This window comes from Penicillium antarcticum (genome assembly GCF_028974205.1).
Source record: "Penicillium antarcticum strain IBT 31339 chromosome Unknown utg000002l_segment0_segment0, whole genome shotgun sequence".
Lineage (NCBI taxonomy): Eukaryota > Fungi > Ascomycota > Eurotiomycetes > Eurotiales > Aspergillaceae > Penicillium > Penicillium antarcticum.
In genome coordinates, this window is record NW_026695300.1 from 3892839 (window position 1) to 3917405 (window position 24567).

General features: G+C 49.8%; 13 protein-coding genes across 13 annotated transcripts; 8 read left to right on the plus strand and 5 right to left on the minus strand.

Moving 5' to 3' along the window:
• Positions 1 to 357: 357 nt before the first annotated feature.
• N7508_002444 (uncharacterized protein) lies at positions 358 to 717 on the plus strand (the record flags this gene model as incomplete). Its single annotated transcript, XM_058460510.1, has 1 exon — positions 358 to 717. One exon carries the CDS (start codon positions 358 to 360, stop codon positions 715 to 717), a length of 360 nt encoding a protein of 119 aa, XP_058324042.1.
• A 1028-nt stretch (positions 718 to 1745) lies between these two features.
• Positions 1746 to 3671, plus strand: N7508_002445 (putative serine/threonine protein kinase; the record flags this gene model as incomplete). The annotated part of the gene is made up of 1 exon (XM_058460511.1): positions 1746 to 3671. The coding sequence occupies one exon, from the start codon at positions 1746 to 1748 to the stop codon at positions 3669 to 3671; it is 1926 nt and encodes a 641-aa protein (XP_058324043.1).
• Positions 3672 to 4729: 1058 nt separating this feature from the next.
• N7508_002446 (Sad1/UNC domain protein) lies at positions 4730 to 7312 on the plus strand (the record flags this gene model as incomplete). The annotated part of the gene is made up of 1 exon (XM_058460512.1): positions 4730 to 7312. The coding sequence occupies one exon, from the start codon at positions 4730 to 4732 to the stop codon at positions 7310 to 7312; it is 2583 nt and encodes an 860-aa protein (XP_058324044.1).
• Positions 7313 to 7794: 482 nt separating this feature from the next.
• Positions 7795 to 8329, plus strand: N7508_002447 (Spo12 family protein; the record flags this gene model as incomplete). Its single annotated transcript, XM_058460513.1, has 3 exons — positions 7795 to 7946; positions 8043 to 8132; positions 8239 to 8329. 3 exons carry the CDS (start codon positions 7795 to 7797, stop codon positions 8327 to 8329), a joined length of 333 nt encoding a protein of 110 aa, XP_058324045.1.
• Positions 8330 to 9116: 787 nt separating this feature from the next.
• N7508_002448 (uncharacterized protein) lies at positions 9117 to 10671 on the plus strand (the record flags this gene model as incomplete). The annotated part of the gene is made up of 4 exons (XM_058460514.1): positions 9117 to 9191; positions 9292 to 9537; positions 9594 to 9806; positions 9865 to 10671. The coding sequence occupies 4 exons, from the start codon at positions 9117 to 9119 to the stop codon at positions 10669 to 10671; spliced, it is 1341 nt and encodes a 446-aa protein (XP_058324046.1).
• A 491-nt stretch (positions 10672 to 11162) lies between these two features.
• Positions 11163 to 11684, minus strand: N7508_002449 (uncharacterized protein; the record flags this gene model as incomplete). Its single annotated transcript, XM_058460515.1, has 2 exons — positions 11163 to 11297; positions 11436 to 11684. 2 exons carry the CDS (start codon positions 11682 to 11684, stop codon positions 11163 to 11165), a joined length of 384 nt encoding a protein of 127 aa, XP_058324047.1.
• Positions 11685 to 12204: 520 nt separating this feature from the next.
• N7508_002450 (uncharacterized protein) lies at positions 12205 to 13563 on the minus strand (the record flags this gene model as incomplete). Its single annotated transcript, XM_058460516.1, has 3 exons — positions 12205 to 12633; positions 12692 to 13016; positions 13067 to 13563. 3 exons carry the CDS (start codon positions 13561 to 13563, stop codon positions 12205 to 12207), a joined length of 1251 nt encoding a protein of 416 aa, XP_058324048.1.
• A 1410-nt stretch (positions 13564 to 14973) lies between these two features.
• Positions 14974 to 15251, minus strand: N7508_002451 (uncharacterized protein; the record flags this gene model as incomplete). Its single annotated transcript, XM_058460517.1, has 2 exons — positions 14974 to 15143; positions 15206 to 15251. The coding sequence occupies 2 exons, from the start codon at positions 15249 to 15251 to the stop codon at positions 14974 to 14976; spliced, it is 216 nt and encodes a 71-aa protein (XP_058324049.1).
• Positions 15252 to 16629: 1378 nt separating this feature from the next.
• On the plus strand, positions 16630 to 17968 carry N7508_002452 (uncharacterized protein; the record flags this gene model as incomplete). The annotated part of the gene is made up of 3 exons (XM_058460518.1): positions 16630 to 17674; positions 17735 to 17808; positions 17882 to 17968. 3 exons carry the CDS (start codon positions 16630 to 16632, stop codon positions 17966 to 17968), a joined length of 1206 nt encoding a protein of 401 aa, XP_058324050.1.
• A 776-nt stretch (positions 17969 to 18744) lies between these two features.
• Positions 18745 to 20348, plus strand: N7508_002453 (MFS transporter; the record flags this gene model as incomplete). The annotated part of the gene is made up of 2 exons (XM_058460519.1): positions 18745 to 19113; positions 19170 to 20348. 2 exons carry the CDS (start codon positions 18745 to 18747, stop codon positions 20346 to 20348), a joined length of 1548 nt encoding a protein of 515 aa, XP_058324051.1.
• A 352-nt stretch (positions 20349 to 20700) lies between these two features.
• Positions 20701 to 22577, plus strand: N7508_002454 (uncharacterized protein; the record flags this gene model as incomplete). The annotated part of the gene is made up of 7 exons (XM_058460520.1): positions 20701 to 20961; positions 21041 to 21188; positions 21278 to 21329; positions 21389 to 21514; positions 21576 to 21925; positions 21981 to 22154; positions 22222 to 22577. The coding sequence occupies 7 exons, from the start codon at positions 20701 to 20703 to the stop codon at positions 22575 to 22577; spliced, it is 1467 nt and encodes a 488-aa protein (XP_058324052.1).
• Positions 22578 to 23191: 614 nt separating this feature from the next.
• N7508_002455 (uncharacterized protein) lies at positions 23192 to 23780 on the minus strand (the record flags this gene model as incomplete). Its single annotated transcript, XM_058460521.1, has 2 exons — positions 23192 to 23573; positions 23635 to 23780. 2 exons carry the CDS (start codon positions 23778 to 23780, stop codon positions 23192 to 23194), a joined length of 528 nt encoding a protein of 175 aa, XP_058324053.1.
• A 190-nt stretch (positions 23781 to 23970) lies between these two features.
• Positions 23971 to 24428, minus strand: N7508_002456 (DUF167 domain-containing protein; the record flags this gene model as incomplete). The annotated part of the gene is made up of 2 exons (XM_058460522.1): positions 23971 to 24129; positions 24180 to 24428. The coding sequence occupies 2 exons, from the start codon at positions 24426 to 24428 to the stop codon at positions 23971 to 23973; spliced, it is 408 nt and encodes a 135-aa protein (XP_058324054.1).
• Positions 24429 to 24567: the final 139 nt, after the last annotated feature.

Consider the following 24567-nt stretch of genomic DNA (forward strand, 5'->3'; position numbering starts at 1 on the left):
AATCAACAGTAATATCATATCTGGACTTATGGTGACATGGACGGACTTGTAGATAGGCAGTAGTCTATGAAGTTCCACTTTTCGACCTTGATGGGGCAACCGACTATGGAATTTGACGTTATCACCAATTGTTGACGCCTTCCAAGGGCCAGGAATGCCTAGAAGGTTCATGAAACTTGGTTCGGTACACCGAATTATTACGTATCATACATTACCCTTACCATTCACCCAGGAGACGGAAACGGGAAAGGACCTCGGGCGCCAGTCAAACCAGGCGGAAACTGCAGATCACTCGGAAAGATGACAACGAACGGTCCAGTAGATACTCGTTTGTGACCGTATGACCTGTATCGGCCAATGGGGATCCACTTTGCCGCCAATTCCCCGGAGATGTTAATGACTCTGAACCTCTCTCCTCTCTGCTTTTGCTTCTGCTTCATCTTCATCTTCCATCTTCCATCTTCCATCCTCTCCCCCATCGCTTCTCTTCCGTCGCTCTTCCGCTTCATCTCCCCCCTCTCCACCGCCCGCCTCCCATCACCACTTCGTCGCTTCTGCGTCTCATTCACGGTTCCAGCGTTATCGCAGCTTCAATTGTCCTTGACCCTGCCTACCGTCGACGACCTGCTCTTGCTTGACAGACTGCGAGTGTTAAGATCGGATTTACTGGTCTTCTCTCTGCACAAGGGTGTCTCTCGTCTACGCGCTCTCTCCTGATCCCCCCCTTTTCCTGGACTTTCCGGGTTGATCCTAAGCTCTGGTGACTCACGATCCGCAACTGCCAAAGGATCCACCTTCCGTCAATCAGTCGACCACCGAGCCCCTTTTCAGTCTTCGTCTTTTCAACTCACACGAAGACTCTACCTGTACTGCAGGTATCATACGTTCCTCGGACGAGACCTGCATTGAGACCTATTTGGGAGTTCCATACCTTGGGGCTAGCTGGCATCGAGTATCCCTGCTTTTCCATCTGGATTAGAAAGGTACTCTACCGGATTCCTCATCAAGCTCAATTCGCCTCACTGCAATCACTTCTACCTGGCTGGCCACCCATGACTCAATAATTCTCACTATTTTCAAACTCTTGAGTCACGGCCGCTCTCGCCCTTGAACCCGGTGTTCATAGGATTCTGTGTTTCCTTTCTTCTCCTATACATCTTCGACTTTTTCAATTACGATATTACGCAGCGCTTTCCTCTCGACTCCCGTTCCACCATCTTCATCTTCACTCTCGGTATCAGGCCGACTCTCAACTTGTTCAAACTCCTTGATACCTCGCGTGTCGTCCATCCTTTGTCCGGGCCCTCCCCAGTTTAACCACGAAAACGACATACAAATGAGCACATAACGGTCTTTACACATTTCCTTAGCGTCACCAACCCCCTCGGGTACATTCAGCGCCTCCGGGCCTCATTCTCTCCTCTTTTTCATCTGTCGATTTACCTGCCTTTCATCAGTACATTTTTTATATCACATTTCGAGCCGACATCACCTCTCCGCCTCGTTTATTCTCTTCATCCTCATTACCTCGCCTGATACTTCTCTTCCTTGTTTAATCTTCATCAGCCCGGTTGCTTCCATTTGTCTTGACACACCTCGACGCGTTCTTGACACATGCTTGTGTGATTTGAGCGGTTCATAGATTTGTCTTATTTCTTTGTCGGAACATTATTTCTCCCGACTCTTCTCAACCTCTTTCTCGCCTCTTTGCATCTGCTCTTCTTGAGATTAACCACAGAGCCAACATGTCGACCATGGAAAGCTTGACAAATGATTTCGTGGAGGGGCAGCTTCTGGATGGTCGTTTCCGCACCGTCGCCCCGCTCAATCATGGGTCTTTTGGCATGGTCTTCCTTGCCAATGACATCAAGACTGGCGAGGATGTCGCTATCAAGCGCCTTCTCAAGGCGTCTGCTGCGGACTCTGCCGTCTATCTTCCCGAGGATCGGTTCGAAGAACTTGAATGTCACCGTCGATTCGGCTTCCACCCGCATTTGGTGAACTTGATTCATACCTTCGACACCGATACTCATACCTATCTCGTCTTGGAGTACTGTGCCAATGGTGACCTGTACGAGGCCATTCGTCTGAACCGGGGTCCATTGGAAACCGAACATGTCCGGGATTTCTTGAACCAGCTCCTTAGCGCCGTCGAATTCATGCATGCCAATGGCTTGTACCACCGTGACATTAAGCCGGAGAATATCTTCCTGACACAGGATGGTGCCATGAAGCTCGGTGACTTTGGTCTTGCCACTCAGGAAGACTGGTGTCACGAAGCTTGCGTCGGCAGTGACCGCTATATGGCCCCCGAGCAATACGATCCCAGCACGACAGGTTACTCCCCAGCCAAGGCCGACATTTGGTCTCTGGGTATCTGTCTGTTGAACATCTTGTTTGCTCGGAATCCCTTTGTAACTCCTACCGAGTCGGATGTGCTATTTGCGGACTACGTACGCGATCGCCAGTCTCTGTTCGATATCTTCCCCAACATGTCCCAGGATACCTACGAAATCCTGACCCATGCCATGGCTATCGATCCTGAGAAGCGTTCCTTGGAAGGCGTCCGTGATGCCATCCAACGGGCTGTCTCCTTCACTACCGACGATGAGGCTCTTGATGACTTCTGCACTGAGGATCGTGAGGTGGTCGCAGCCAGCGCCAACCGCGAGCCTCTCCGCACTCCATCTATCCAGAGCCCCTACGTCACCCAGGGAGATTCCTTCCCTTGGGCCAAGGCCCTCCAGACCAGTCCTCCTCAGGCCATTCGCCAGCTGTCTGCCATCCCGGACAACGAGAGCTACACCGAGGATCTTTTCCCCCCATCCGAAGTTGCGGGAACCTCCTGGTTCTCGGTCAATGCCGACACTCCATCCATGGCTTCCGTCTTGGACTCTCACCTCAGCGAATCCTTCCGCTCGCTCAACCTTCGCAAGCGCCAGGTCCCCTTCCTCCCTCGCTCAGACCCGGTTCCTATCACCGGATCTCTGCCTTCTCATGCCACCAAGCCTCTGCCGTCTTTGTCCATGGTCTTTGGTAAGAACAAGGGCTCAGAACAGATCTCTAAGAGCTGGTGTGACATGTGGGAGGAGGATGAATCTGAAAGTGAAGACCTCGCTATGTTGCAACGTCGGGAGCAGAACTCTCGCAGCTGGAGCCAAGAGAGCAAGGAAGCTGTCCTCCCGGGATTGCGCGAGCAGGACTCCGCTTCCCTTACTCAACGTTCTCCAGCCCCTGAATCCGGCTTGACGAAGGAACTTCGTGGCATGCGTGAAGACTCTCTGGATCTAGACAGCGATTCAAGTACATCCAGCAGCACTCCGCGCCCCATGCACAGTTCCCCCGCCCCAGTTGACAAGTGGTCTCGTCTCGGTGATGTTCGTCGCAACTACAAGCCTGATCAGCGTCGCAATATCAAGTCTCGTGAGGTCTTCGGTCCCAAGAGAGCCACTCCCTCTCAAACCCGTCGACACGATTGGGGCCACGGATCTTCCGGTTACCGCCATGGACCTCAGACCAAGCGCGAATCCTCTTCTGATGCTCGTCGCCGGCAGCTGTTAGAAAAAGACTGGCGCCGCAATGGACCTAAGCCCCATCACACCAATGCATACGACGGTACGGTCGACGACGATCTCGACCTCGTTGGTGGATGGCTCGAGACTGACTTCTAAGCTCGTCCACCTCCGCTGTTTTTCTCTTCCATCTTTATCCTGTTCCCTGCTCTTGTTTCGTCCCATTGCGTGTTTCGATTCAGTTGGAAAAAAAAGTTCAAAAATTCTCAACGATAAACTGATGTTCCAATTTGTTGTCTCGTGTCTCTTTGTTTTCGGATTGAGTGTTCATTGTCTCCGCCTTTCAACAACAATGCAGTGCCTGCATAGCCTGCTTGCTCTCTCCGGTCACCCATCTGTTCTTTTTCTTTTCTGTATAATATCAGACCGAGGGTGCAGACTGGCGGAGCGCATTGAACATAAGAAATCAGCAAAAAGGTTAGAAGGCTGGGTCGGAATGCCATGGTGGATGTTCTTTTTTTTCATGGGAAGGTTTCTTTCGCATTTGGACAAAACGAAGTCGCGGATTACAGGGAAGCATGGGACGAGTTGCAGCGAAGGTCAACTGCGTAGCAGCATGATTTGGTTGAAACAGCGGCCGTTTTTCTCTTCATTAATAGTACTGAGCCCCAGGCGCATCCTGTAACTAGTTATTATTTTGGGACAGTCAAAAGGGGAAATTGATCACATCCGCTAAGAAACAAACACTTTTACCTCATCTATAGTAAATCGTAGTTTCATCCGATATAAAGCCTTCTTGGCATAGCTGTCACTAAGTAAACTCCATTCTTCTACACGCGGGAAAGGCGGTCAGAGCGCTCAACGGTTGAGATGCCTGTCCACTCCTTGTTCTCCAACCCCTCAGATACCGCTCCTTGTCGCCAATTTCAGTTCTTTCACCGTTGCGACAAATTTCAGTCCATCACGCCATCCTATACGTTGAAATAGATCCCCCGAGGACCGCCCTAGCGCCGCTTCCTCCCTCTCCCAGCCACCACAATGTGCTTAGCATGCAGGACAACTCAATAGCTTGAACCACACCGAACAGCCTTTCTGTCGATAGTCGTGATCGTCGCAGCTAGACTGTGGCGTCTCGCGCCCGACAAAGAAAAGAGAAAAGCTATATCTGCGCGTTTGCCTCGCTAACATCCTTATCAGCACACACTTCAACCGACAGCATGGTGACCGCGGGCCGGTCTTGGGTGTCCATGATATACTGCGTCTCGCTTTTGCTTACGCTTTGCCATGATGTGCTTGGGAATACCACTGTCCAGTCTTATACGAACACCGCCACTGCCCCGATACCGGTGACGACGTGTCCGGCGCAGAGTTCCTGGGATATGGAGGCGCAGTTGTTCCTCTTACCACCATGTCTGGAGACACGCTGGGGACCAGGTCGGGATTTGTTTGGTGATGCCACGTCCCCCGAGCCCAGTGCTTTTGACTCGGAATCTGCTGCCGCGTCGAGTGAGATACCACAAGGGACTGGGACTGCTAGCACAATGCCCGATCGGAACTTGGAGCAGGAACAGGAACATGATACAGATTCTTTATTGGATAGTGCCAGCTTCCTCTCATTCGAAGAGTGGAAGAAGCAGAATCTAGCGAAGGTCGGACAATCAGCTGAGAACATGGGCGGGAGTAGACGAGCTGTTGCTGCAGGGAAAGAGGATCGACGCCAGCCTGGAATTAATAATGCATTGGATTCCTTGGGTGACGACGCAGAGATTGAACTGGACTTTGGTGGGTTTGGCGCTGAAACGCCCGAGGCTAGTCCTACTGCGTGGGGGACGCACATCCCAGCGCGCGACGCGGGTCATGCAGATGGTGCAGATGGCCAGGCTGGGGTCGATGTCTATGCGCAGGGTGCATTGCAGAGAGGTGCGTCCCGCCGAAAGGATGCAGGCACCACTTGCAAGGAGCGATTTAATTATGCTTCTTTTGATTGTGCGGCTACGGTGCTGAAGACGAATTCTGAGAGCAAGGGTTCGTCGTCTGTTCTTATTGAGAATAAGGATAGTTATATGTTGAATGAGTGTCGTGCGCAGAATAAGTTCCTTATCTTGGAGCTGTGCGATGATATTCTTGTTGACACTGTCGTCCTTGCGAATTATGAATTCTTCAGCTCCATTTTCCACACATTCCGCGTCAGTGTCTCGGACCGGTATCCTGCTAAACCAGACCAGTGGAAGGAATTGGGTGTCTACGAAGCCCGCAATACGCGTGAAGTGCAGGCATTTGCTGTTGAGAATTCACTTATATGGGCAAGGTATCTCCGCATCGAATTCCTTACGCACTATGGACATGAGTTCTTTTGTCCGGTCAGCTTGATTCGTGTTCATGGTACTACCATGATGGAGGAGTATAAGCATGACGAGAGCTCAGACCGGGCGGAAGTCGAGGAGTTGGAATCTACTCAGGTCAATCGGCTTCCTGAATCGGAGAAGAAGCCTGCTGATATCCCGGTACCGGTTGAAGAGCCTGTTGTTCCGGCCGTCACTCCTTCTCGGGTCCAGGAAGTTTGCCCCAATACTCTCGCAGACCCAAGTGCACTTTTCGAAAGACTCCTCCATGCGGAGACGTGTGGTGTCAACAAAGGGCCGCCTGTTACTGCCCCCTCAACGCCAGCCACGGCAGCCCAGACAAAGATGCCACCGAAGCAGAATTCTACTGTCATTGCAGGGATGAACACCTCTCTGACTAATTCCGGACCATCTGCTCCTCCCAAGGCTGCAGAACATACTCGAAAGACGGGTGAGCCTGCGAAAGGCGTCGTGACGACCCCAGAAGCATCGGTTGCTTCTTCAGAAACAACTCAGCAAAACACTACGTTCGAAACAGCTGGCAAGGCCACTACAAATGCTAAAGAGGAATCAAACATTCCCCCTCCAGAATCGACCAGACCCTCAAATACCCAACCACCATCTGCAAATCCAACTACACAAGAATCTTTTTTCAAGTCCGTCCACAAGCGGCTACAAATGCTCGAGTCGAACTCCACCCTCTCCCTTCTATACATTGAAGAGCAGTCTCGCATTTTGCGGGATGCATTTAACAAAGTCGAGAAACGTCAACTCGCAAAGACATCTACCTTCCTCGAAAATCTCAATGTTACAGTTCTCAACGAACTGAAAGAGTTCCGTGAGCAGTATGACCACGTCTGGAAATCTGTCGCTCTCGAATTCGAGCACCAGCGCATGCAATATCATGGAGAAGTCCACTCAATAAGCGCCCAGCTAGGCGTTCTTGCCGATGAACTGGTCTTCCAGAAACGAGTCACCGTCATCCAGAGCATCATGGTTCTCTGCTGCTTCGCTCTCGTCCTGTTCTCCCGGGGCTCTGTCAGCAACTATATGGAATTCCCGGGCGTGCAAAGAATGGTCGCTCGGTCCTATAGCCTGCGTTCCTCGTCTCCTATTTTCGCCTCGGCCTCGCCCTCTGCAAGCCCTAGCTCTACGCGCCCGACATCTTCTTACCGTGAGAACGGAGGCCACCGCAGGAATCTCTCCGATTCATCTGAAGAGAGTGCGACCAGCCCCACGGTTGCTTATGTCCCACCGACACCGACGTCTGATTCTTCGCCGGAGCCTGAGGAAAACCACAAATTGGACCAGCCTGCTTCCCCAGAGTCGATGTCAGTGCCCACTCTTGGAATACCACATCTCCGTCCTCATAGCACCCCACCTGTCCTTAATGGACAGATGGCGGACTTGGATACCACCGACACTCAAAGTGACAATCCACGGTCTGATGAGCTGTGATTTGATTGCCTGCATTCCAGGATTTGAACATCTTGGCTGGCTCCAATCATTTCCTATTTTTCTTTTATTTCTATGTATTATGGCACCGGCCACTATACTGTTCTGATGACTCTGCATTGGGGATCCGTTGGCGTTATTTTGCATCTGTACTTCTACACTGTATGTTTGGACGAATATATGATTCCCACTTTTAGTCAAATACATTCTGCATCAGATTCTAGATTCTAGGTCAAAACTTAGACATCAATAAACATAACTCATTAAGTAGAACATAGAACAAGAACAACAGGAAACAATGTGGCGCGTCATAGCCTGTTGCCCAGCCAACAATCACCCATATTTTCTCGTGCACCAACAACACGTTTTTCCCTCTTATCCGATCGATCTGCCTGTGTTTTCTGTCTCTCTCCTCCACCCTCCTCCATAGCTACTTACTTGCTCTACCTCCAATAACTACACACACCCACACAAACACGCTCAAAATGGACACCACACAATCCCAACCCCAACCTCTGGCCGACCGCCCTACAAACACCCACCTCGCCAACACAGACAAGACAGACGTAAAGGGTGCCGATATCTCATCGATGGAGTACCACCGCCAGGTCTTGCAGGGCAAGGTAGCAGGCGAAGAGTGAGTATCCCCAGTCTACCCTGGTTCAACTCATACCGCATTGTCCCGACCGCTAGACCGCTATGATGATGCAACTGCTAACGCGACTTGTTCTAGACAACCCACCGCCTATGTCTCGCCATCAGATGATATCATGAGTCCCTGCACGAAGAAGCTGAGTGATATCAAGGGAAAGCGCTTTAAGAAGTATGGTTATGTCCCTTTATGCTTGTCACTCGGATTACCGAGAACTGCCTCGGCGCGTGGAGACCCTATTTTTGTCCAGCTGCTAACATGTCTTTCTTCCCCTCAGTGCCGGCAAGCCCCAGTCTCTCTTTGCTAAGCTTGGCAAGAAGAGTTACGAGCAGTCGGCTGAACAGGGCCGAACTGCCAATGCCGAATAATTGGAGTTGGTGATGGCCTGGCCTGCCTTCTTTTCTTTCGGGCTTGGGTCTATTGATTATTCATCTTTATTCTTACGCTCATTCTGAGTGGTTGATGTCTCGGGTTTGAGACTTTATTCGTGCCGTTCTCCTTTCTTTCCTCGGTATGTCTGGCCTAGAGCGCCGGTCGCTGGGTTTGGAGGTATTGAGGGACGACTCGGTTGAGAGTTTGGACTGGATAGAGTCTTGAGTTGGGCCTGTCTAGTGCTTCAGGATACTTTTTCTTCTCTTGTTCTTGTTCTTTTCTCCTTTGTGATGACCCGCAATGCCTTTTTCTTTGTGTTTTTCTTGTGTATCAACGGGTGTTGGGATTGGGGTGTAATTGGGAGGGAGCTTTGGAGCTCATTGGATCAATGCAACCTTGGAACCTTTGGCTTGATTTGTTATGTGTAGTTTGACTTAGGTTGTAACCATTGTAGCTCGTATTGGACCTCGGGGATCTGGCCGAGGTTGAGGGTCGGTTATAGTATGGACCCTGGACAAGGGGATCAGGGAAGAAAGGGACAAGGAGAGAATATGAGAGCAAATTACGAGATCTTGTACTCTGAATCATACGATATACTCTATGACATACCTCTGTTCCCTGCCAGTTGTTCTGGCAAGGGAATGTAGCTATACATCCTGGGCCGAGGCAAAACCCGCCACTCTCGGCTTCTCCACACATCTTAGCTCTTTCTCCGCAATCATGGCCTGACCTCTTCTCTTTATATTCAGCTAGGCCACTCCTTTTTCTCCCACATCATCAATCATGTCTGCCTCAACTCGCATCCCTCCTATCGCCCAGCCGTTCGTCAGCGACAAGGCCAAGCGCACCCTCGACCTGGTACGTACTCTATACCCATCCCCGGCCTGAACCCGCCGAGCCGCCCGGTCTATTTTTCCTCACTCGGACTCTGTATACTGACAATTCATCTTCATTGCAGGTTGAGGAGTTTGTTGAGAAGGACTGTATCCCCGCTGATGCTGTCTTTACCGCCCAGCTTGGCGAGGGCGAGCAGCGATGGAACACTACCCCCGCTATTATGGAGACCTTGAAGGAGAAGGCTAAGAAGATTGGCTTGTGGAATATGTTCCTGCCTAAGAACCACTTTTCTCAGGGGGCTGGTTTCTCTAATTTGGAGTATGGCTTGATGGCTGAGTTGCTCGGCAAGAGCAAGATTGCTTCCGAGGTGGGTAGCTCTGTTCTATCACTTTGGTCGATTATGACTGACACTTGAATTGATAGGCTACCAACAATGCTGCCCCCGATACTGGCAACATGGAGGTGTTTGCCAAGTACGGTAACGACGCACAGAAGAAGCAGTGGCTTGAGCCTCTGCTGCAGGGCAAGATCCGCTCTGCTTTCCTGATGACCGAGCCCGACGTCGCATCCAGCGATGCCACCAACATCGAGTTGAACATCCGCCGCGAAGGCAACGAATATGTCCTCAACGGCTCAGTATGTCCCCTCGACCCCCAGGCAGCATCTATTGTCAGGGTCTAACAAATATCCATAGAAATGGTGGTCCTCAGGCGCCGGTGACCCCCGCTGCGCCATCTACCTAGTAATGGGCAAGACAGATCCCACCAACCGCGACACCTACAAGCAGCAATCCGTCGTCCTTGTGCCAGCCGGTCTGCCCGGTATCACCGTACACCGCATGCTCCACGTCTACGGCTACGACGACGCCCCTCACGGCCACGGCCACATCACATTCAAGGATGTGCGCGTCCCCGTATCAAACATGGTCCTCGGCGAAGGCCGCGGCTTCGAAATCATCCAAGGCCGCCTCGGACCCGGCCGTATCCACCACGCCATGCGCGCAATCGGCGCAGCCGAGCGTGCCCTCGAATGGCTTATTGCCCGCGTCAACGATGAGCGCAAGATGACATTCGGCAAGCCTCTCGTCGCACACGGCGTCATCCTTGAATGGATTGCCAAGTCCCGTATCGAAGTCGATGCTGCTAGACTTATTGTCCTCAACGCAGCTATCAAGATTGACCAGGGTGATGCCAAGGGTGCACTAAAGGAAATCGCACAGGCCAAGGTTCTCGTGCCGCAGACTGCGCTGGCTATCATTGATCGTGCTGTGCAGGCTTATGGTGCTGCTGGTGTCTGCCAGGATACCCCGCTGGCTTATATGTGGGCTGGTATTCGGACGCTGCGCATCGCTGATGGTCCTGATGAGGTTCACTTGCAGCAGCTTGGTAAGCGTGAGAATAAGTCGCGTAAGGATGCTGTTACTGCTAAGTTGAACTGGCAGCGTGATGAGGCTGATCGCTTGCTTATTGCTTCTGGGTTTAAGGCTAAGAGTCGTCTGTGAGCGTGAGCTTAGTTATGTTTAGTCTACTATATCCTGCCTGCTTGACTAAATTGAAATAAATAAACTTGTCCATTTCGGGATTCAGATCATCTTTTCTATTCAACTGGTAGTGGGAATACGAAGTGGTTAATTATGAATAGTATGAATTGTTGTTTAACACACCTGATCATGCATGCTAGTAGATACAGAGCTGCACTTGATCATGAGGTTGTCCAGTCCATCTCCCTTGGATTCCAGTGGTATATTCAAAGGGAAGGGGCTCTTACACGGGGTTTTTTCCGTGTCTCTGTTTCTTTGCCGTCTGCGAGTCCTTTTGTGTTTGGCGGCGTTGTAGCGTCTTCGTTGATGGACTGCTTTTGCCATCGTACATCCAATTCCATGGTCGGGAACGTGTGTGCTATAGGAGGAACAGGGAATTGCCTGCAGTGACATATCCACTGTGCTGCGTATTTGGAATCTTCGAAGCAGAGGCACTTCTCCTTGTTGCTGGGTCACCTCTTCTCTGTGCTCGGCCTGTCTCCTCGCCTTGTTAGCCCGTCTGTTCCTTCCGTCGCCTCCGTGCCATCAGATACTTCGTTTGGATCTTCAGCCTCGTCGCCGTCGGATGAAGATGATGGGCACCCGGACTGTTAACAGTCAATGTCACTGACTATCAATCATCGTGGGCGTGCATGCCGTAGGATAGACAGCTGTGCCTCAGAGGCCCGGGTGTGCCGGCAGGGACCTGTTCATCGTGCTTTTGAGTCGCAACCTCTCGAGCTGACCAAGACTGCCCACCGCTTGTTGCTGATTTTTGGCATTGAAGCTTGTTCGGCTTCAATTGCGTATGGCTGATGCGGAGCATCTAGCCCTATAGGCTGTGGGTTAGGGTTGTTCCCAGTCAGGTCGATGATAACTGCGTCGTCAAGGAGGGCCATCTCTGAACCTGGAATTTCTATTTCCGAGTCGTCAGAGCCACAGGCATCGCCATCGCCCTCGGAGGTATGATCAGACTCTTCGTCCTCATTATTCATAGATGACGAGGACTAGTCAGGGAGGCCCAGGGGAGGGGGACAGAGGCAGCAGAATTATTCACGTCATCAGGGACGCTGCCACTCGCAAAAGAACTTGTCCTTGAGTGTGTCGGACAGACGCTTTGTTACTCCATAGTGGTAAACATCCTTACTACCTTTGTTGATTTACACTCGGGCCCTCTGTTACTACGTCTTAAAAGACGTAGTAAGAAAGCATAGTAACAGAAATAAGCATTAGGACTAACTATTAAACTCAGCCTTATTGCAATTCACTACGTTATCCTCTACAGGGCTGCTGAGCTAGTCAGTGGGTTTGTTGGTATTTTCTTTGTTGCTGCAGACCTGTCTGCATGATCAGACTGCCGTTGAGCCATCCCCATTACAATAGATACTGTTATATACTACATCGCCGTTGTTTATACACGCCCAGGAAAAGTATCACTGCCAAAACGAGACCAGACGCAAAGTAATGAACCTTTTTTTTGTACAAACAAAATATGAAATATGAATAGCGTGGCCGTCAATGAGGTGGCCGATCACCAAAGGGAGAGTGAGTATCTCGCCCAGATACCGAAGATTTAGCACTAGCAGCCGAGGCATACACCATGCCATTCTTCATCTCCAAACTGTCGGTGGGACTGAGCGCACGAGTATGGTTCTCAGAAGTGATATCGTAACCATGGCCCATTTTATCATGGTGTGCAAGGCGCGACTCAGTCCAACTCTCCATCTCAACGGTGCGCATGATTTCAAACCGATCGCTGTCGTATCCAGGCTGACGAGAATCATTGGCAAGGAAACGTGAGTTTCGTGAGCGGCCGGTTGACGACCACAATTTTTGAGAACGAGATCTTTGGTTGTAGGAAGAGCCGATGTTACGGGTCGACTGTAGGAGCCGGGGGAGGAAGGCTGCAATGAGAGGACGAAGGGCTGGTGCCGAGGAGCAGATCTGATATCATGAAAATTAGTATACTGGTCTGAAAAGAATCATATCCGTGATTACTTACCAGTCCCAGACTGATCTCCACGGTTGCGGCTATTAGCACTGGCCATCCAAGCCAGGTTGCGTCGTAGCCGACTACCATACTCTTCCAAACATACACAGTGCGGACGGAGCCTGCTACATTGACCACAACACCGAGACCAAAGATGGAGATGACGGCGAGACGTTGGCGGGCTGGGAGCTTTAGACTCCAGATCAATGGCATGGGCAGAGCTGTGACCAGGAAATCGGTGAAGATGTTGATCACACTCGCGGAGAAAACAATGGCACCATCGTTCATGCAGTGATATGACTCTGTAGGGTTAAGTTGCCAATATGCCCGAATAGGACTGGGCGAAACGTTAGCACGGCCCTGATAATGTGGAAGCAGTATACTTACGTGCACTGGAAAATGCTGATAATAGTGAATAGACCCCCAGAAAGTCCAACAAAAACCATTGCCCCAATAAAAGTCCATTGGTACAGCACGAAATTGCCTTTTCCCAGGAGTCGCCGACAGAACCACAGCAGGGAGATCTTGGTAATACTGGACGCCATGGAGAACATAATTTGGAAGCAAAGATTCAACTTCTGTACGGTGGGTAATTGCAAAGGCGAGATATCCCAGATATGACGGTTCATGCCATATTGTTCTGTGGCAATCGATGTGATAACAACCATCGCAATGGCAAACATCAATCCAGCGACGATCAGAATATCGTCAATACCGGTGCTGTATGTGATCCCAACCCGAGTATATAGACGGAGCATGACCACAATAAAGGCGAAGGACATGCACGCAATGTTCACGATGACTACGCCATGTCCGCGAGTTGGAGGATCAATATAATTTGGTGTCGGCCATTCAGCCATGACGGCAGCTGGCGGGAGCTTCATGATGTTTGCGGATTTGGGGGTATACGATAGATGCGCGAGAGAATATAAAGACCGGAGGGTGTATGGGTATCAAGAGTGAGGAGGATTATAGTATGTAAGCAATGGTCAGAGCCATGACCCAAGAAAAGAAGTAGAGATAGTCGTGAACATGAAGGAAGAAGAGTGCCAGCTCATGCAGCCATCGTGAATCGTGAAAAGGGAGGAACTGAATGACCACACCCGGTCAGGGATCTGGGGCAGATATAATACGTGCAGGGATGACAAGCCGAGACCTTGGATCCATAAATCTATGGGAAAAAAATAACCCCATATGATCTATATTGAGGCGAGAGAAAGGCATGAATAGACTTTCGGTGCCATCTAGTCCTGGGCAAGTATAAGAGCAAATTACACTCTTCCAAAGGCAGTGAACCTTGGACGCTACAGTCTCAATCCACACAATTGTTCCACGCGAGATCGAAAAGAGTAGCAAAACCGAGGCCCAGTGCGGGTGGGAAGCGATGGACGGACGGCGATAGGTAGATCCAGAGCCCCATAGTTCCCCTCTGGATCCACTACGACTCTGGATCTGTGATTTGAAGCCCGTGAGAAGCGTCTGAGAGGCGTCTGAGACTTCTTGGTTCACTTCAGGGACAGTAGACCGTCAAATCAGTGTTGAACATTTGTGTGTTGTGAAACTTAAAAAGAAGCGAGCCTCGTATATACTACAAACCCCTGCAGAAAGGAGATTTTACATGCCGCAATGCAGCCGAGGCTTACCACGCCACCATGTTAGGGTTTCATTGTTCCCAATCATCTAGCTCAGCAATACTCCGTAATGCCCTCCCTCATTCTTCGAATTCTAAGCGAAACCCTCATGCGGGGTTGAGAGGCTTCGTAATCGCAGTTATCCCGTTCTCCACCCTATATTTGCCGCCATACTGTCCACGGCTCTGTACAAATTGCCCGGTTGAAGTTGCCCCTCCTACAAGTACATATGATGCATTTAATATAATATACTATAACGCCCCTGCCACATGCAAAAAGTCGCGTGCTCACGAAACTGAAGCATATGTAAATCTCGGTCTCGGGCTCAGAAACAAACCCGACAATTTTCCGCCCACTCATTTTAATCCCTTTCGCCCCCCAAAATCTTGAGACTTTTCCTTCCACATGTGGCCCACTTCGGGTACGGTACTTGCTTCGCGCAGCTAAGCCTTACAATATGATCAAATCCCCACTCTCTTTGCCCTCTGTCATACTATGCGGTCCGCGGAAACCCTCGAATGTTTCAAATGGGCAAATAACACACTGTTTGAAACTACTAAACTATTAGCCAATCCAATAGTCTCAGCTTCCTGAACGAGAATGGATATTGCCCTCAGAATAGACCGACCTCCCGCACAAGAGTTTCTTCAAGACTGATCACCCTCAATCTGACCCACTCTGCCGGTCAATTGTGCTAACCGGTGGGACCCGGCCGAGTCGGATTTTGATCAACTCGACGATAGCTCGAATTTCGGCATGGAACATTGTACCCAAATGGACTGACTGATCTGCATCGGCTCGCAAATTCCTGCTATAGTCCTCTAACTTTGATCCTGCATACAAACCCGAGAAATTGGATAGATCTACCGCCATGCGTACGTAGATCCGGACTTACCCAAAATTGAGACCACATCATGAAGCAGGAGCATGAAACTGGTCATGTCGCAGTAAGGGAACTTCATACCGGTCGGATGGAATTAGCTTTGGAATCGTTGTCGATCGGGATCTCCAATAATTCCCGGAGAAGATGCCCTAGTAAGCTTCTATGTTTATTTCTTTCACCGATATCGTGTAGTCCGGCCCGACTCATTCTAAATTAGCCCCCCTCCCCTGAATCATGCAAAAATTAGCAAGTCTGTTGTTTTTAATGGTCAGATGAACCCAGGAAAAAGTCCGAAACTAGTCAGGCAAGTCCTCAAATTTAAGATCGTTGATCCCGTGACAGAAACCACATCCATGGTTACTTGGAAGCTTCCTGTGCACAAATATAACCTTAAAGGAACCGAAGACATCTGCCTGCGCGAATGAACTTACTTGAGAATCGATTGTACGTACCGAAGGGCTTTGAAGCTGGATCCTTGCACCCGTAGGGTTGATTTGAGGCACCGCCCCAAAGAAAGCTTACAGATGCACCTAAATCTCGCCCCATCTTTGAAAACACCCGTTTTCTGTCAATTCATTCTCAAATTTGAGATATGCAGAGTAGAACTGGCTTATTAGGACTTGCTCTACTTCATATGTAAGCCTGACACCGGAAAACGAATCCTGAATCGGATCACATGCTTGAATAAGTTCTCAATATTGGCTGGCATCCAACACCGATGACATCAACTCACAAAGCATACCATCGGAGGAGATACTTGCGCCAGGGGCTAGACCAGCGCTTACTGGCCTGGTTCTTCAGTCGCGTCTCTTTTTTGGCCGCGAGGAAGATGGCCGACTTAAACATGGTCCATGTAAATATGGATGGTTCCAAAATCTTTCAGTCAGCACCTATTGAGAATGATGGCATCATACTTAAGGTCTAGCTCTATCATTTGCTTGTATATGTCACGCCAAGGACTTCCCAAAGAGATATGAGGACTGAGAGGTATATTTCAATGACCCCGAAAGCACTTCAGTGTCCTCAGGAAAAAATGCAGGAGGAAAAATCCTAGGAACCTTCTTCTGACCAAAACTCGATATTCGGCTGTTAATTCTTCCTAAATGTCGTTTCGCGTGTTGTGAGTCAGATCCGTTGCGCGTGGGAATATTTTTCCTGTGGCGTTTTATGCTCAATACAAGTATTTGATGAGGAGTATATAGAAAGAGCAGAAGATATAGGAAGCAATAGGAGCTCCCAGACCACATGCGTGTAATGCAATCTATTTCAATATTGCATCTCGATATCCTCATCTGATAACTAGAGGGGGCCCGGGCCGCAGTTACCCCCACGCTAGTCCGGAAAGGGCAAGAACATCCGACACAGCTGATACTCCAACTTTGGAACTCTCACCCCTTCCTCATCAACCCCTTCTTCCTATTTGAACAGCGCTCATTATGACTGACCATAAGATTCCGCTGGAGAGCCTGCCCAACCTAGATGAAATTGAAGATATCGCAACCAGAAACGTGAGCAAAAAGGCTTGGGCATATTATTACTCCGCATCCGACGACAAGATCAGCAAGCGCCTCAACTCCGAGGTCTTCCGCTCTATACAATTGAGACCAAGAACCTTCATAGATTGCACAGAATGCAATCTGAGTACTGAGCTGCTAGGCAACAATGTGTCTATCCCGATTTATATATCCCCGGCAGCCATGGCCCGCCTGGGGCATCCCTCAGGCGAGGCTGGTATCGCAGAAGCCTGCCGCAGCTATGGTGCGATGCAAATAATTTCGAACAATGCTTCTATGACCCCGGAGCAGATTGTTGCAAATGCGGCCCCGGACCAAGTATTTGGGTGGCAGCTGTATGTGCAAGACGACCGAAGCAAGAGTGAACGGATGCTAGCTCGAATCAATAATCTGAGTGCGATCAAGTTTATTGCGCTGACGCTTGATTCTCCTGTTACTGGGAAAAGGGAAGACGATGAGCGCAGTGGCAATATTCTCAACACTATGGTGGAATCGAGCTCGACGGAAGCTGTGTACCAAGAAGTTGATGAGAATGATTCTTCTATGCCTGCTAAACCAACAGAGGATCAAACTTTTACCGGCCTAGATCCTTCTCTCACATGGAAAGAGACTTTGTCATGGTTGGAGAGGCACACGACATTGCCGGTGGTTCTCAAGGGCGTGCAAACCCACGAAGACGCTTACATTGCCGCCTCATACGCGCCTCAAGTAAAAGGAATAATTCTCTCAAACCACGGTGGTCGATCTCTTGATACTGCTCCTCCCGCTGTTCACACCCTACTTGAGATTCGAGAGTACTGTCCTGGAGTTTTTGACAATATCGATGTTTGGGTTGACGGCGGTATCAAGAGGGGAACGGATGTCGTTAAAGCGATTTGCTTAGGCGCAAGAGGAGTTGGTATTGGAAGAGCTGCCCTTTGGGGCTTAGGAGCCGGAGGCGTGGAAGGTGTAAAGAGGACGCTACAGAGTATGAAACTACTAGAAAGTTTTCGAAGAGACGTCTGAGTTAACTAATTTCCTCGTCCAGTTCTCACGGATGAAACCAAGACGTGCATGCGCCTTCTTGGTGTACAAAATGTCAATGAGCTTGGAAGGCAACATGTAAGCTTGCACATCGCCCTGCAACTAACCCCCCGGCATTCTTCAAGATCAGAGATCTAACAAACATTCTTAGATCAATGCTCGGCTGGTGAAGCAACAGATTTATAATGGGCCATCGGGCCTCGAGGCCTGCCAGACCAAGCTCCGATCAAAGCTTTAAACACGGCGATTATAGATGTTGATGTGAATAGAAAAGCATGCAAAACACTTGAACTTAGGCTGGCTGTATATTACGAAAGAAATAGAAGATGGAGTCCACACCATATGCTGTCTCTAGATGAGCATTGCAATTCTTACACGTACCAGCATGTCTGCACCTACCAGATCATATTCTTTCCTCTGCTTTGAACATTCAGTTGGCTTAAACCAGCTGAAAAGATCCATAAGATATTGCTTGCGACCTTGAAGCTAGCCGAAGTGCATGACTAGACCATGCCAAGCGATCCATCCTTTACACACCCACATAGCTAGAACCCCAAAGAGTCAGACATTGTCTACAACAAGGATAGGTGATCTCGGGTAACCGGCACAGTACCGATGAAGTCCAAGTGAATATGAGCATGTGATTGGACTGTTGCGATAAAGTAGTGGGGTCGGAGTAGACAACCATGGAACGAATGCGGGGATCCAAACGGTTGAAGGTTAGATCGTAATGGCGGCAATGCATAAAAGATCGAAATTGAGGTGCAAGTATGATGCGCTTATGCTCAGGTTTCGTGGGATTATTTCAATAGAGGTCTTATGCTGAACATGGCTTTAAAAAGAGCGCGTGGAACACACCATCCTGAATCATGCTCTGGTGAACGACCAACACCTTTCCCTGTATTGTTCGATAACCTGAAAGAGTAACTTCTTGAATTGATTTTTGTTTTCCTGCTCGCGCTGGCAGTTTTAATAGCTGGATCTGCTAGAATAATCGAAACGATGGGGTCCACCATGACTGAGACGCCATCCGAGAAAAGCATTGCAGATTCCAAGGAAGAAAATCAGCCGACAGAAGTAATTGGTACTGAATATAACAAAAATGACCTTGAGACAGCTCTTCCGCCCCAAAACCGATATCCGGAAACAGATCTGAGCCGAGGCATCGTGGGCTGGGATGGGCAAGATGACCCCGACAACCCCCAGAATTTTGCGGCTTCACGAAAATGGGGCCTACTGGGGTTGACAAGCGCTATCACCTTTGTGTCTCCGCTTGCGTCAAGCATGTTCTCGCCATCTGTGAGCTATGTCGCAATTGATCTAGGTGTGACGAATAAGACACTGCTCTCATTCAGCATCAGCATTTATATTTTAGGCTATGCAGTGAGTCTTACAACTAGCATTCAAGAAACAGAGACTAATCTCGACCCATGTAACAGTTCGGTCCATTGGCACTAGCACCCTTGAGCGAGGTTTACGGGCGCCGAATCATACTCAGCTGTGGAAATTGGTGGTTTGTTGTCTGGCAAATCGGATGTGCACTCGCACCAAACTTGACCTGTTTGATCATCTTCCGGTTCTTCGCTGGCATCGGTGGGTCAGCATGCCTTACACTTGGAGCAGGTGTCATTGCAGACCTTTTCCCCATCGAACAACGAGGCTTAGCGACTGCTATTTGGAGCTCTGGTCCAATGATCGGGCCGGTAGTGGGTCCCATCGCAGGGGGCTTTATTGGTGAGACAATTGGCTGGCGATGGGTCTTTTGGGTGCTGTTGATGATCTCTGCCGTTGTATCGACAGGAATTGAGGTTTTGAATCGAGAGACATATGCTTCTGTTCTGATCCGATGGAAGACTGTGCGCCTTGCCAAGGAGTTAGGCCGTCCCGATCTCCGAAGTGCTTATGCACCGGATGGAGAGCATGTTTCAGTTATGACCGAGCTCAGGCACGGGTTGACGCGACCAGTTCTCTTGTTCTGCAAGTCACCCATCGTGTTCCTGCTCTCCACTTACATGGCTCTCGCATATGGCCTTCTTTACCTGTTCTTCACCACGATCCCGACCGTATTCAGGGATCAGTATGGTTTCTCCACCGGCCTGTCAGGGTTGGCATTTGTGGGGATAGGGGTTGGGTTTTTTCTGGGGATGGGTCTGGTCGCATCCACCAACGACCGGCTCGTTGTCAAACTGACCCAGCAGAACGGCGGCCAATTCCAACCGGAGATGCGGCTACCGATGATGATATTCTTTGCTTGTTTCTTACCTATTAGTTTCTTCTGGTATGGCTGGACTGCAGAAAACCAGGCCCATTGGATCGTCCCGATCATTGGAACGGTGCCATTTAGTTTCGGCATGATGGGCATCTACTTGCCCATTCAGACGTATGTCATTGATTGCTACCCTGGCTATGCGGCGTCAGCCAACGCCACCCTTACTGCCAGCCGGTCATTGGTGGGCGCACTGCTCCCTCTTGCGGGGCCACAAATGTTCCAAAGTTTAGGGCTTGGATGGGGGAATTCGCTGTTGGGCTTCGTGGCTGTGGCCTTTATTCCGGTGCCAATAGTATTCTCGCGGTATGGACAGGCCATTCGGGAAAGATTCCCCGTGGAGCTTAGATAGAAAAAGAACACGGAGAATAAGTTATAAAAAACGACTTCCCCTGGGCTAAAATTAAACGTGCGGACGTGTCCGCCGACTCCACTATTGGCGTGTTGGTCTAGATCCCGATGAAACGCCCCTGGCAAGCCCGCGTTTCACTTTTCTCCCTTTTCTTCTTCAGTTGCGATATTTCCTCTCGTTTCAGCATTTGTCTTTTGTCTATACTTTACTTTCGCTTTCTTCATTTCCTTGCTGTTGTCTTCAATCATACATTCGTTAACCATATCGGCCCGGCTCCGAACCCTTTGACCTTCACTTTTAGATACTTTATTCTTGTCAATTTTTCTACCAACTGATATTCCAATTACCTACCATGACCGACGGTCATAGTGCTCCCGTGGCCGATGCCCCTGCAGCAGCAGCAGTGGCCGACAACACCGCCGCACCCGTACCAGCCGACGTACGCTCCCATGCTGCTTACCACCATGACACGGCCCCATCGCATGAGAAAGAGCAGGGCTCCTCAGTGGGCCGTCTGACTCCACGACCAACGTTCCTGGAGAACTTGGCCAACTCGCGAGACACGCAATTCCAGCTCGACCGACGTGATTCTAGTGAATTGGATCGATATTTCGTACGTTTGTAACGCGGATGTTCCGTAGCTTTAAAGCGCAGCCTGGTACAATAAACTGACAGATCCTTTGTGGTTATAGCATGGCCCCCGCAATATGGAGAAACACTCGAAATGGCCAATCTTCATGCGAATGCATGGCAGTGTCATGCCAAAGATGATACTGCCACTGCTGTTTGTTGCTGCTTGGTCGACGTTGATCACCTTGATCTCGAAGAAAGTTCACTCTCGTAAGGATATCTAGGATATTTGGTGTAAGAGAGAAATTCGCTAACCGCTTGAAAAGTCGGTATTAACAATATCCTGCTCACCGTGCTAGGTTTCGTGGTGGGTTTGGCTTTGTCTTTCCGCAGTTCGACTGCATATGAGAGGTATGAAATCTCTATTGTGGAATGGGTGGCATAAGTCATTGACTAATCTCCCATATCAGATGGGCCGATGGACGCAAGTACTGGTCTCAGCTCATTCAGACATCTCGCAATCTTTCACGAACGATTTGGATCAACACCGGCGAAAGGGAAGGCGAAGAGGGAAAAGAAGACCTCTTGAGAAAACTGTATGATGACCTCCATCCGTAATGCATGCCTGAATATCTTGTGCTAACAACTCTTGAACAGCTCCGCCATGAACCTCATTCTGGCCTTTGCCGTCGCCCTGAAGCACAAGCTTCGATTCGAGCCCGATATTGCCTACGAAGATCTGGCTGGTCTTGCTGGACACTTGGACACATTCGCCCGTGATGCCCATGACCGCAGGGTTGTCAACCCCCCAGTTAAGTCTATGTGGAAGTCGGCAGGTGAGTATCTTGGTGTGTCTTTTGCCGAATCGAATCCTCGCAAGTTGGTCAAGAGGTCCAAGAAGCCCGTGGGGCATCTTCCCTTGGAGATTCTCAACCATCTGTCCGCATATATCGACTCATGTGTTGCCAATGGTACCCTGGTATCAGCTTTGCACCAGGGCCAAGCCAGTAAGTACCCATAGCCCTTGTTCGTTGAGCCAACTCATGTCTAACATAACTGCAGTCACCATGATGGCCACCTTGAACGAGGTTTTGACTGGCACAGAACGTGTTCTGGACACCCCTCTGCCAACAGCGTATTGCATTGCTATCTCTCAGATCGCATGGATCTATATCCTGGTCCTTCCATTCCAGCTATACACTGCTTTGGAGTATATCACTATCCCCGCTTCAATTGGTAAGTCCAGTCTTTTTATCGAAAATCAAAAGAGAAAAGAAGTAGCCAACTCTGACACCGTCTTAAGTGGCCGCTTACATTATCCTCGGCTTGGCTACAATCGGAAGCGAAATCGAGAATCCCTTTGGTCAAGATGTGAACGATCTTCCCTTGGAGACGTATTGTCGTCAAATTGCGGTGGAAATCGATATCATTACTGCCACGCCGCGACCGAATGTCGATGATTTCATGGAACGTGCCGATAACCTCGTTCTCTTCCCACTTAGCCAGATGGGATACCCTGACTGGAAAGAGAGAAATGTGGAGGACATCCGCGGTGCTCTCAGGACAAAAATGGTTGTCAGCCCATCGGCTGCGGCATCGGATTCCTCTACTATTGTAGAGAATATTCGCACAAAGTCCTCTGGGTCTGTGTCTGTCTGATCCTTCTGGCAATGTTGGATGGCGCAAGCCAAAGATAAAAAGGTGTATTGTTCAAAGCTCTGAGATGATGAGCCTTGGGAGGTGAATTGCATTTGACTAAGCGGCATCAAATTGTTTTTGGAAGGTCGAGCAGCGTGTGAGTTATGGCGTTTCATCTGGGTCTTTGTCGACTGTGATCTCGACCCAGAAGAGTTCCGATTTGTTTGATATTTAAATACAGAAATTGGTATTTGCTTCGAATTGATTTCTCCTCGATTTTTGTATAAACCGCTCGATCCAAGTGGTATATTTGCCGTCCTGGAATGTGTAGAGGGAGCGACCTAGAGACAAGGCGGCGGCGAAGCTCGCGGAGGCCATAGCGGAACGGCCGAAAATACTATATGCACCAACCAGACTTTACTCGAAAGCCTAGCCTCATCGGACTGCGCTGCCCTTGTAATTGGGCGTTTTAGATCAAGCTGCGCATAGCCCGTCGGTTGGCATTGATGCGGCTGTAGTTGCATCCGTCCTGCGGGACAGGTTTGATCAAGATATGATTCGAGCAGATGCCATGATAGAAAATCTTTTTTCCCCGTGAGGCTCAATGATGGTGAGCATCACCCCAGCTCACAAAACTAGGGAACGAACAGATCCGCCCCAGACCCAGCCGTCAAGGCACCCAAAAAGTTCCCCTTGGCGCAAACCCTCCATGCGACACCCGCAGACCCCGTTGTATTGCTTCCGCCACCAATCCAAGAGCTAACCGCAGCGACAACAGTCGCGGCATCTTCGCGCGGGACACGAATCCACAGAGAGTCATGGCGGGAGGTCTTGGCAGCTTGTGTTGTAGATGTAGCGTTGGACTTCGGCGTTGAAGCGAGTCCATGCTCAATCTTCAATATGTCGACGGAGATGGCCGTCCCTGTCAGGCCGAGGAATTGCGACAGTGCGGAGGAGAGGTACGTGCGTGCGGAGAGAGGGTCAAGTGCTTGAGGTGTATTGCCGGGCTGAGGAACACTGGATTTACAGATTATGTGAGCTTTAGTGTCGTGACAAGGGGGTGATTCGAGCAGCTTACAGCTTGAGCTTCAGGTAGGTCCAGGGTGGATTGCGGGACGTGAAATGTATCGTTTTTGCCTTAGGCTCAGAGGCTTTGCGCTTCGCAGGCTCTGCGGAAAGGGCCTCCTGGTCAACCTTCATATCGTCCTGCATATTTTCTGTCATTTTGTCTAATGCTGTAGAAAGGTGCTGGCTGGCGGAGGTTGAAGTGATTGGGTTGAGCTCCGCCAGAAAAATCATGGAACTTTGCGTCACGGGATCCCCAAACAATCATTGAGCTCTCGAGAAGACGACTACACCCCTGAAGCAAACGCCATTTGATTACTCCATCAATATCGAAAAAAGCGGGCAAGAATTAACGTGTTCTAATGGCGTCAATCAATTTTTGCGTCGCTCGCTTCAAGAATGCATCTTCGCTTTCGTCTCCGAGTTCCAAGTCGACAACAGACAACGTTTTATTCTTCGACTTCGCGCCCCGGGTCACTTCGACATTTGACTTGGGAACCTTGAAGATCTAGAATGTTGTCAGAAAAGTTGCCGTATGTTGGATTGCTCAGAAAAAACCGCAAGATGTGCCTGGCAGAAGTCACCAACCTCAGCAAAAACCTGCGACACCGCCAAATTAGCTGCCCCGTCGCGTGGAACAGCAGCAACAGATACGTCGACACTGTTAGCGCCCACAGCCGTGATACCGGTGCGACGAGCGGAGGCATTGGGCTTCACGTAGCAAGGGATGTGGAGGGTGTACCTGGTGGGGGAACGCGGTTGTTTGCTTGCGACCAAGCGCAGGAGGGCCGAGGGGTAAGTCGACATGATTAGCCGTTAATTGACGTTTGTACAAATGTTTCGGAATTACGAGTGCGAGACAAAATATGGTAAGAATATTAAATTCAGCAGGGATAGCGAAGTACCTTGAGAAAGCAAAGATGACAGATGGTCATAGTTTAGCCCT